The sequence below is a fragment of the Martes martes genome, assembly GCF_963455335.1.
Source record: "Martes martes genome assembly, chromosome: 10".
Classification (NCBI taxonomy): Eukaryota; Metazoa; Chordata; class Mammalia; order Carnivora; family Mustelidae; genus Martes; species Martes martes.
Genome location: NC_137898.1, coordinates 17,679,401 through 17,691,615, shown reverse-complemented (window position 1 = coordinate 17,691,615; position 12,215 = coordinate 17,679,401). Strand labels below are relative to the sequence as shown.

Genomic DNA, 12,215 nt, shown 5'->3' with positions numbered 1-12,215 from the left:
GCCCAATGAGGGGCTTGATCCCAGGACCCTGAGATCATGACCTGGGCCAAAGGCAGAGTCTTAACCCACCGAGCCACCCAGGCACCCCATTAGGGAAGTTTTAAAATGAGTATTAGGTATTAGGGAGGCTCCGATCTCCCAGCTCCCAGAGGATTAGAATTAGCAGCTTCAACCAAGATGGCAGCCAGGTCAATTTTTCATTTCTCTCTGGGGGCCATGGCATCTGTGACCAAAGTGGTGGGGGAGAGCCAGCTGGGCTGCGTTAGCAGTCCCTCTATGATTGTGTTTAGGAAGTGGTCCTAGGGCCTGGGATGAAAGGCACAGAATGTTCTATTCATGGGGGTATGGGTGCATGAGCCAGTCAGAGTCTATAAAATCGTCTTGATAATACTTATCTCACAGAGCTCTAGGGGGGATTGAGCAAGATGACACAGGATAACATCTAAGCCAGTGAAAAATGGTATTCTAATGCTAATGCCCCAAGGGTTTATACATGTAGGCTAGAGAAGGTGCTCTTAATAATAGATATCTGAATCATGCTGAAGAGAAAAACTTTGCTGGCTCTTCTATTTGCTAACTGTGTGACAAGTTTCTTATTTGCTAACTGTGAACAAGTTTCTTAGCCTTTTTATACCTGAGTTCTCACATTTGTAAAAAGGGGTTGATAATGGTACCTATCAGAGGACTCTAGTAGGGTTCTATAAGAAAAAGAGCAAAGATTTACTGCTGTCTGTTATTTTCTGTGCAGATATCAAAGCTCATGGTGTGACCCGTTTGTTTGGGTTCCTGCCAAGAATTGTGTCTCTCTCTCTCTCTCTCTATCTATCTACCTATCTATCTCATCTCCATTAGTTTTTTGATTGCTAGACTCTGTGCACATACAGAAAGTAGAGAAGATTTATTTAAAGTAGCAAATACTGATTCATAGGACATTATAATTTTAAAATCTTTCTATGAAAATTTGATTTGTCATCACTAAAGAAATCTGACAGTGAAGTTGGGAGTACCTGAAAAAGTTGTAGGAATAAAGGAAAAATGGACACAATGAGAACTGACAAGTAATAAATTAATATCACTCTGCTAAGTATGGTATTTTATATAATTCTTATATAATCCCAAGAGGACGGTACTGCTAATTCTGTTTTATGTGTAAAGAAGTCAATGTTCACTGTGAGCATCGTTGGTCAAGATCAGAGACACTAATCTTTGGTAGAGCTTGGATTTAAATACAAGGATCTAATTCTAAGCCTAAGCTCTAACAGTTTTGCTGTGGTACCAGTTAGACACTGATTCTATGATGTGTCTCATGCACTGGGAATGATTGGCATGGGGGTGCTGATACAGACCCTGGGGGATTATGTAGAGTCTCTGGTTCTCCCAGCAGTGGCAGGCAGGACACATTCCTCAGACAGATCCCAGGTGCCTCAGTGACCATGAGGAGAGCCACAGAGAAAGGAGGACATTTTTTATCTTCCTTTCCTACCTTTGGCTCCAATCTGAGAGATCTGCCTAAACATTATCTTGGAAATTTTCTCTCTGGAAATTTCCTGATGCCGCAGAGTGGAAGGAAGACCAAGTAGATGTTCAGACTGAGGAGCAGGGACATCCTCTACATGATTGGGGTGTGGTAGGTTCCCAGAGAAGTAATACATCAAAGCGATGAGCCTAGGTGTGAAACCCAGTTCTTCTATTTACAAGATTCTATGTATGCCATTTCACTTGCTAGAGTCTGAAAAAGAGCCCTATATAAATTGACATTATTGGGAAGAATACTGGAAAATTGTGTAAAAGTTCATCTGATGAATGTGTTATACAGAACTTACTTAGAAAATACTTTTCTGAAATGAATTGAGAGAAGTTTTTACATTTTGTACTATTGTGATACTGTTGGCTAGTATTTGTTGAATCCTGGCTAACTTTGGGAGCTTAGCTATGTTATTTACCTTCCACATGTGTGTCAGTTTCCTTTTTTTTTTTTTGACATCTAGAAGCATTTATTTTATGCAAAAAATTTAAATATGAGTATGTGTACACAAAAAGTGCACACATTACCTATGCTGAACAATGCCAAGAAAAAATATATTGATGCAACAGTTGTCTTCTAAAATAAACATAAAAACTGAGCCCAGACCAACAGACAAAAGCAAAATACTTATTTCCCATCAGCACAATGCTAAAGCTTGATAGCCATCCTAAACACCTCCAACTTTCCTTACAAAGCTGCCAAAGTCCAACTATTTAAAAAAATTTGATTTTTTCTTTACATCAATACTTAAAATCTGGTGACAAACATTATAAAACCAAATGCTGGGCAGTCTTTACTCCTTTAAAATTCCAAATATTCCAACATAATCACAGGAATAAAAACCATTTTAAAGTGATATGATTATGAAACAAACAACAATATATACATTTATTGCAAATTTTATTAAACTAAAATGGAGGGGAAATAAAAATATGAAGTGATATGAAATCAATAATAATTTTAATGATTTTCTCACTCTGATAAAAATCAGAAAGCAACATTTATAAAATTGCCACCATATCACTTTTCATAGCAGGGAACTGAAATCTGTACATCTCATTTTTGCAGAAAAGTAGGCAGGCAGAAAGAATTATACATAAGAGTTTCCAAAGGGAGAAACAAAGAAATATTTAATCTGATCTCTTTTTTTCTAAAAAATTAATTCAGTAGACTTCTATTTTTTTTTGTTTGTTTGTTTGTTTGTTTTCTGTGTAACATGGGAATTCCTGGCTCTAAAATTGATGAATTTTCAGTGTCAGTGTAAGGACATCCTGTTACTTTCTTTAAAATAAAAACTGCAGGAGCACCTGGGTGGCTCAGTGGATTAAAGACTCTGCCTTCGGCTCAGGTCATGGTCCCAGGGTCCTGGGATCGAGCCCTGCATCTGGCTCCCTGCTCGGTGGGGAGCCTGCCTCCTCCTCTTGCTCTCTCTGCCTGCCTCTCTGCATACGTGTAATCTGTCTGTCAAACAAATAAATAAATTAAAAAAAAAAAACTGCAGCATGGAAATCAATGGTGTATTATGCCTTTAAACTCCCAGATATGCAGGAACTGGAACCAAGTGTTAAGCAATTTGCTTAATTATTGACTTTTCCTAAGAAAAGTCTAGGGAAAGGGAAGAATAGAGTTGCTTTAGCCTCTCTCTCAAGAGTTTCTGCTGTACATTTCCATCAAAGGACTTGTGGTCATGTGAAAAGGAAGTAATAGTTTCTTTCAGTTTTCAAGGCAGGAAGTGTGTTCTGAAGTTAACTTCATCTTCTGTTCAGGGACATTTTGAATCCAAGTTTTTGCAGAAGCTGGCGCCTGCTTCTGCTTGGCTTTCATTTTCTCCCTTTGTAAATGAGTTTTCTTTTTACCTTTGTAAGTCAATCTGTCTCTCTGCTGGTGCTGCCTTTTTGGCTCCGTCTTACAGTTTCGGTGCTTTGGCATTACCTGCTTCCAGACCCTCAGGGCTGTCCTGACTGACCGCTGCTCTCTTTCTTCCTTTGCCCAGAGGTTTGTTTATGTCGTCATTTTTGGTTGCCTTGCCCTGAGATTCAGACTTGGGTCGGCGTCCTCTCCTGGGTTTGGAAGGGGCAGGTGGTCCTGATTCATCTACTTTCTCATCTGGTTTCTGCTGGATGTTCTCTGCGCCAGTTGCTGCTACATTTCTTTTCTTTCCTAGGTCACTGCTGATGTTGCCCTGGGTGGTCTGATCAGAAATGATCTCCTTATTCTTTACTGGGTCAATATTCTTCACAGGTGTGACAGAAATAATTCTCACAGGGTTCTCTTCATTTTCACTAACTCCAGTTTCTACTGCCCCTGAACTCTCTTCCCTTGATTGGTTTCCGGTTGAAGGGTTCAGCTCTGAATTTACATTAATGTTGCTTCCAGTCTCAGCTCCGGTGCTTCTAACATATGGTTTCCTTCCCGTTGCTGATAAAGGCTTGTTTACTGCACCTGGTACTCCCGCAGGTTTTGGCTTTCCTGTTAACAGAAGTACTCTGGTCTCTTCTGAAATGCAACTCTTGTCATTACAGAAATCCTTTTCAGGTTGTGTAAAAAATGTCATTGGAAGGACTGGATCCTTTGGTGATTCTGCATTGCACAAAGCACTTTTACTATTTATAACACAGAGAGCCACATCACATACTATATAAAGTTTTTCATTTGTCTTGGATTCATCTGGAGACTGGGCATCTTTTGTTCACTTGATGTTCTCTGCCATCTTCTTCATAAAGGCATGGCTATTGTTGTCATTCTCTGTCTTTAAAACTTCAAGCATGAACCATAGGCACTCTTTAATATCATGAAGTTGATCAACATCTGTGATCTTGTAAAATCTGGATCATGGGCTAGCAGGTGAATCATATATGGAACTACATATTCAGGCAACAGTGATAATAATTTCTCGGTAGCCATGGGATTCTGTTTAATGTACTCCCTGCGTATACTGATATTTTTTAGTAAACACTGTCGTGCATGTGCTCTTCTCTCCTTCACAGGATCTTTGGCACACAGGGCAAAGATCACCATGTACTCCAATGGGAGCAGTAACTTCACGAGAGCCTTATGCAACTTCTGTGCAAATATCTGCCTTACTTGGTAGCACTCATCATTAATAACAACTGCACAGAGCTGAAACTGTTCTGGGGTTATAATTTCATGGTAACAAGGTTCCTGAGCAAGCTTCATTATGGCACTACCAGCAGCTAATCGCAAGTGAGACATATCAGATTTACTGATCCTCTTTTGCTCTGTCAGGTCACCCTCACTAACCAACATCGCTGATAATAATTGAAGAGTTGAATTGGCAGATTTAGACTAGTTGTTTTTCATACCCAACAGCCACCTTGCCAGAAGTTTAATTGCCTGTACCTTTGCTAGTACTTCAGGGGAAACCTCTTCATCTGGAGACCATAATTTTCCATTCTTTTCCCCTGTTGACCTGTCATTCATTCGCAGATCTTTCACAATAAAATTTGCTACTACAGATTTCACTGGGGAAGCAAACTGATCTGGAGCTAACATAGAAATGTGGCCCAATGAAACTAGTGGAGTTATAAGTTGTTCTGGTACATCAGCGTTCAGACTCCTCCTGAGTGGCTCAAAAATCTGTGCAAGCTGGACTTCCTTATTTGTGAATATGGCGTGTATCCAGTGAACAGCCTGTTTTGCTTGGTGTGGAGTACCTCTCTTTGCTTTCTGACGTAAAATGGGAATTAAGGTCGATCGTATCTGGGGTAGGCCTGTTTCTATTTTGTGGCCTGTATTTCTAAAAATTTGTATAGCAGCTTCTGCTACCTTGTCATCTTCCATTCTGAGGCACTGTAACAGGGACTCATATGTCTCTGCAGAGTGGAACCAGGTAGGATGTGTGAAAGACAGAACCTTATGAAGCTCAAGTCCTGAACGAATAGCTGTATTTGGACTTACACCCTCCTCTTCATCATCTGCTGTCCCCTCTATTGATTTATTCATCAGTTTTACCGGTGTACTTATGGCTTCTGAATCAATGTGCACAGGTGCAATTCTTTCCAACAGAAATTTGACCATCTCTAGAAAAGGATTTGTTGGCTGCTTAGGATTTGTAAGTTTTCGAGCTATTTCTCTCACACAAACATCTGCCTGTTTGCACGAACAGGTTGGGCTGATTAATAACTCCAGCTGAGATCGCAATTTTTCATCATCACCAAGAACCTGGTTAAATTTCTTCACAAAATCTTGCGCTTTCCCAGGGTCAGGCAAATTCTTTGCTATGGTCATCAGCTTTCCAAACACGGCAGAACAGTTAGCCTCTGATGTAGGTTGCTTGTGCAAATCCAACAGTTCTCATACATGACTTCTAAGCATGTTCTGACACTTCCACATTTCATTGAGAGCTTTGACAGCATTTGGATCCAAACTAGCATATAAATAATATAAGCATTTCATTCTCTCTTCTGTTTCCAAGTTGTGGGGGACAAGATACTGAGCAAAGCTTTTCTCTACCAACAGTTTGTCATCGATGCTATTCTGATAATAAATATGCAAAAGTTTGTCCTTTATCCAGTTGACTTTCTCTGCAGCTTCCTTTCCCGCTTCACCATGAAGACAGTATTTCTTATAAAGCTGAGCCAGACCCATCATAGCTTCTTTTCTTACTCGCCACCGTTTATCCAGTGTTCTTTCTCTTACAAAGCCAAGGAGTTGATCATTTACTAAGGCAAGGTCTCTTTTGGCAGCTGTTATAGTAACAATGACATCATGAAGCATAGCCTCTTTCGGGATCATGTGACCTAACTTTCAAATACTCTGTGAGATCCTTTGCCAAATCTGGGTGATTCATTAAACAGTGACTGGCAAATTTCACACTTTCTAATCTCACAGGAACGTGAATGTCATTAAATTGTCCGAGAAAACACTGCCAAAGAGGACGATTCTGTGTTGCCAAATCAGAATCTTTAGAACCAAATAATTTAGCTAAAAGTCAAACAATAGCTAATCGCTCTTCTCCATCATTGCTCTTTAGTTTGAATTCAAGTTGTGGCATGACAGATAATAACAAATGAGGATCTATTGCAAAAAGTTCCTGAATCAGATCAAATACATGTTCTGACAAATCACTTACTGATGATCTTCCCAGCACCAGGACTTGATTGAAAAAATTGGCAATGCATACCTCAATAGTTTGGACTGTCCTTTTCAGTAAGACTTTTGCAAGGTCAAAGGACTGTTTAAGTTCTTATGTGCAGGAATGAGGTTAATAAGAATGGAGTCCAATAATTCTTGAGTAACTCCATCACCTTCCATGATGACAGAACTCATCAAGTCTAGCATGTGCATTTGTACCTTCTTATTGTGGCTATTGTTGATCACTGAGAAGAGAGTCCTAAAAAGCTGAATAAAAATTTCATTGCAATCTTTCAATTCGAAGCAGATGTTGTATGATTTAACCCATGCTAAGTTCTCTAATAAATAAAAGTACCTATTACACTGTGGGCTCTTTGTATCCTCCAAACCTTTTAATTGTCTGGTAATAAACAAAAACATGTCCTGAAGTTTATCACGGGAAGTATATGGAGCTTCTGGGGCATAGATTCGAAAAATGTCAGCCAAACAACATGCTACAAGGAGACGCACATCTTTATTGGGATTCCTGAGGAAAAATTCAGATGCAAGATGCAAGGCTAGTGGGAGATACTGCTGTTTTTCATCTTCTGAGTCCTGAAATTTTTTACTACCATCTTCAGTCCCTTGATCATTTCACCCGTGGTGATCTTGTCGGTGATCTCCTTTACCCCCGGAGGGTAAGCGATCTTCCCGTCTGCACTCACGACGCCGCAGAGGGCAGTGGCAGGCTTGGGGGGCGCCGCCGCCGCCCGCCTCGGAGCGGCGCTGGGGCTGACGGTGCCGAGGCTGGGCAGCCGCCGCAGGGGGAGACGCGGGGCGAGTGTACACTAGGCGGGGAGACACTGCCGCTCTCCGTCTGGCCGAGGAAGAGCAGCCTCCGAGAAGGCTCCTCCGGGAGCGTGTGAGCCCGTGTCCGCCCGAGACCCCCGCGACCCGCCCGCCCACACCTCGCGCCGGGCGGACCCGGACGCCCCTCGCAGCGGCGCGCGCCCGGCTGTCCTTCCCCGAGGGAGCCGGCCCTTCGCGCCTGTCAGTTTCCTTTTCTGCAAAAGAGAGATAACATTATTTCATAGAGTTGTTACAAGAATGAAATTAGTCACTAAGTGGGACATCAGCATATGTGTCAATATTTTTTGGGATGGGAGAAACTTGATATGTTGAAATGTCAGGGGATAGAGCTAAGAAGGAAGGGTGGGGGAAGAGGAGAGAGATTGGTTAGAGATGTATGGAGAGCGGTCAGTGGAGGCACATTAGGTGTGGCAGACACTGTCACCCACAGCTGGCTATTTCCCAGCTTCTTTCTTTCTAACAAAACTCCATTTCTTTAGGAGTTCAGAGGAAAGTGTGGTCCATCCCCAGGCCACAGTTGTGACCCTGGATTAGTCTAAAACAATTATGGTAATACCTTCCTCTTTTCAGTGATCAATTTAAGGGCTGGCATGTGACAAAAATTTGACCAATGGGAGACAAGAAAAACTTTGGGATTTCTTTTGGGTGATGCTTCTCTGTTCCTAAAAAGAGAATCAGGAGACCAAATTCTCTTTCCTAGTAATGCCTTCAGTAAGGGATGCCAGAATTGCCACCTAGAGGTGGATCAGTGGGCTTTTGAACTCAGAAGTTGTCTCAAATAGCTAAAGAGTGTACACTGTTTACAAGGTGATTGCTAGCTTGTTATTGGACTTTACTTGAAACTGCTTTTATGTTTACTGACGGATATAACATTATGAGATGTGAAATACCCGTAAGTCCCGGATTATATCAGGTAATCATTCTAGTAGGGAGGGAAATGAACAGAAAATTTCTTTTATTAAATAAAAATATAAATACAGGATTTGTGAAAGAGGGAACCCATTGCACACATGAACAAGTCACTGCCTTGTCTTTGAGCACTATTAGATCCTCCTGAGGAGTTACTTACCCTCATAGCTGAATAGATCCTTCTCTGTGACCAATTTTTGGTGGATTCCTAACAAGCAGTTTGGTTTATAGGTGGTGGCTCTGGTGTGGAGAGCCATCACTCAGTCTGGGAAGTAGCTTCATAGAGGTCAATTAATTGAAGAGGAACATATAAATATACTTAGTGGATTGAGCTAAGGGTGATGTTCCTTGAGGGAGCTGAAGCTCTGGATTATAAGTATAGCAATATATGGCTCTTCTAAGTCTAGGGCAATAGCCAATGGACTGCCAATGCAGTCTGCTTCAGGGGTCCTGGATGACAGGAAGATGTGGAAAACCCAGTGTTACATCAAATGAAGGATCTGAGTGAAAATTAATTCAGTAGTACAAGTAATTGCTGTTAAAGAGGGAGCCAGTCAGTCAATAATAATGTTACTGTTATTTGGTTTAATACTGGTATAACTGGTAGATTTAATTTGATTTCCACAAAATCTATAATACTATTATTGATGATCAAATATATTAGGAAATTAAATTAACACCTTCCATGATGTTCATACAATGAAATCTGGTTAGAGAAGGAACTAGAATTAGTTAACAATCAATTAATTATTATACTAAATCAACATATTGATACTTTTCATAAAATTTTAATTTCAGTAGTGTGATAAGATAGAATAGTCCTTCAACTTGGGCATGATTGTCAACAAGTTTGTGGTAGAATATTTGGTTAACACAAGTGCTTATCTAAACAATACCCATCTCTTATTTGATGATACAAGTAATGAGCATTTTGGAAGTTGTGTGTTTTTTTCCTGTCCTATAAATGGTACAAAATATGCAAGAGAAGGAATGATTATGAGTGATTTGAAGTCTTGACCAAGAGTCAGAGGGTGCACTTTGTACAAGTCATTTACTACACAACAGGAAAGTCTATCCTGATCTCTGGTTATGCCTGGCTTTGACTCTTGGCTAGGAAAAGACCACTGGGAGTTTGGTCATTTTTGTGAAGTCCCAAACTCCTTTGATAGTCCCAAACACACCAAGAATAATTTTTTACTAATGGCCTTTACTCAATATAATTGGCTTGACCAGAAGGACATAAACACCTCATTATAAACTTTTGCCTTTGCTTTCCTGAAGCCAGGACTTATCTCATGGTGATCTTGGTGGTTCAAAAGGAGATGAAGTTTATTTCTCTCCGTGAATAAGGACTCTTGGGAGATTGTTTGGACATTTCTAGAATCTTCAGTGCTTTCCTGTATCCTGTTTCTCGTTTCACAGTAACAGTGGTCTAAAATACATTATGTGAGAATGCTTTCCGAGGTCTTGTGAGTCCCTTCAGATAAATAAACTTGCGAAACCTTTGCCATTGATGACTCCACTAGAAGTATTTGCGGGATAGGTAGGATAAAATGAGATGAACAATTATGCAATTCCGCAGTTTATATCTTCACCATTTCACAACATTTTTCTTTGGTGTTACCTGACCCTATGAGCATCATTATGTGTTTAAACTTATTACTAATGGAAGCTAATACTGATGCCCAAGACATAATATCTTTTCAATTAAATTTGAAAACATGTATTCCTCAGATACTTTAGGGTGGACCATATCTTCATCTCATGTAGCTAAATTACGGATAACTACAAATGTAGCCCAGTTACCAAATGACAAGTTCAATAATGTGGTTCTTTCCCTATCGGAGCTTAGGATATCTGCCTGGGTGTGTGCCTAAAGATATGTTAACACAGCTGCTGTCATATTCAGCCATGTGGAAAAATAGTGTGGATGAGCTGGGAAATCTGGTGATAGGGAGAGATTGTGGGACAAAAGTAGTAATAAATGGAAACACGTAGAAACACTTATAAGTGGATCATAATTCCAGAGAAGAAAATCATGCTGTTTTCAAGAGACAACTTTGGAAAAAGAATTAGTACTATTACCACTTCTCTCATAGGCTACTGATGAAAGACTTACTAGAGAAATCCTGTGGACTTGTTTTCTCCATAGTAGTGAACTTGCCTTCCTGCTCAGGCTCTACCTAAAAAACCCCAACTGGATAATTTGGAGAAAAGAAGTGAGGTTACACATTGACAACTCCATTCATGGGTAGATGACTACAGGTATAGTTTGGCTTGGGCTTTATAGGTTATATTTACCAGGTGGTCATTTTTCAGATGATCTGAGAAACACTACCAATAAATCATACACAAGATAGAATGTTGCATAATAGACATTCTGTGTGGTCACAAGTGGATGTGATAAATTGCTAATCTGACAGATAGAATGGAAGTAGATTATTGCTGACTTCCAGAGCTGGCAGAGCTTCATTTGCTCCTTTGAATATACCAGATGTGGAAGTAGAATGAATGTGTTTAGGAAAGCAGAAATAAAACCCAGACAGACTTGAGGGAAGACAACTTGGGTTTGATATAATGGCCCCATATTTCTGAATTTTCTCCTATGGAGGTATGTAAAGGACATTCCTGGGAAATGCTATGACACACCAGATGGAGCAGTATTTGGGATAGAACATAGCCAATTGATAATCAAATAGGGCCATACAATACTTTTTTGCGAAACCTTTCCCCCAAACTGCACAAAACCATCAATGTCCAATGGCAACAAAAGATCTGGTGATTTAATTAGCACTGTTATTTAATTACCACCTTGCTTTATAATCTGCAAGAATTTTAGTCTCTGATTTTGGGGGTATTGAATCTATCTAAAATAATGTTCACAGAGGCTAATCATGATGAGAAAGATTTGCTCCCCCAAACAGGGCCACCAGAGGGCTCTCTGTTGCAGGAGATAGACTGTGGCTTGAAATTGGCTTGGGATAACGTAAAACTGTAGTGAGTGGAGAAAGTGGGTAATTGTTATAATGCAATACCATATCTATCACTGTGATGGGAGAAAACTTGCACTTTATGCAGGAAAACATATTGACTATCTTAATCACTACGTAATCCAGTGTCTGTAAAGTCTAATGGCCAGGAGAGCTAGAGGTTCAAGGCAAAAAAGAGGTTTTTATAGGAACATTATGGTAAGCTTAATTTATGGCAGGATATTATTTCACAATGTTGCCTTTATTGTCTTGTAATGGCCTGATACCACAGATATATCTGTCAGTTTTATTTTCCCTGTGGTTTGATTGTTTGGGAATGAACAGATAGAGGAAATAGATTGTGTTGATCCTATTAGGGAAGGGGTGGCAGATGGATAGTGTTATACAATGATACTTGGAAGCCAGTGTATGAAACTAAACCTGTACTATGATATCTGGAATCTGATTATATACACACACCAGTAGGAATCCAGAATTTAATAAAAGGTGGTCTCCAAGTACTATTCCAGTCACTGGGAATATGTTGTGCACGGGAAAATTTGTTGGGAAGGAAGAAAGAATGATCCTGTAAGTTCACTAGCTTTATGGTGGTGGAACACTAATCTTCCTGACATGGCTTTCTGGTAGAACAGAGGATTTGTGAGTTTGTTGATGAAAACATATTTTGGAATGTTGATTTGATGCCCACAATTGTTATAATATCCATGGAATTTGATTGAGCAAAAAAGAAGTGAATTTGTTCTTAGAGAAATTAAAACTGTATGAAATGCCTCCATTAATATGTAAAAACATTTTAAATAATTGGATAATGTAAGAAAAGCCTAACTGAGCTGCAAAAAATATTCAGA

General features: G+C 39.9%; 1 protein-coding gene across 1 annotated transcript; it reads right to left on the bottom strand.

The window, feature by feature from the left end:
• Window positions 1–3,377: 3,377 nt before the first annotated feature.
• Window positions 3,378–8,634, bottom strand: LOC308350780 (sister chromatid cohesion protein PDS5 homolog A-like; the record flags this gene model as incomplete). The annotated part of the gene is given in 12 exon segments (XM_080816270.1): window positions 3,378–3,431; window positions 3,435–4,214; window positions 4,218–4,339; window positions 4,342–4,831; window positions 4,835–5,839; window positions 5,843–6,268; window positions 6,270–6,476; window positions 6,480–6,727; window positions 6,730–7,221; window positions 7,224–7,446; window positions 7,553–7,662; window positions 8,538–8,634. Coding segments are annotated over 12 exon segments (4,254 nt in total).
• Window positions 8,635–12,215: the final 3,581 nt, after the last annotated feature.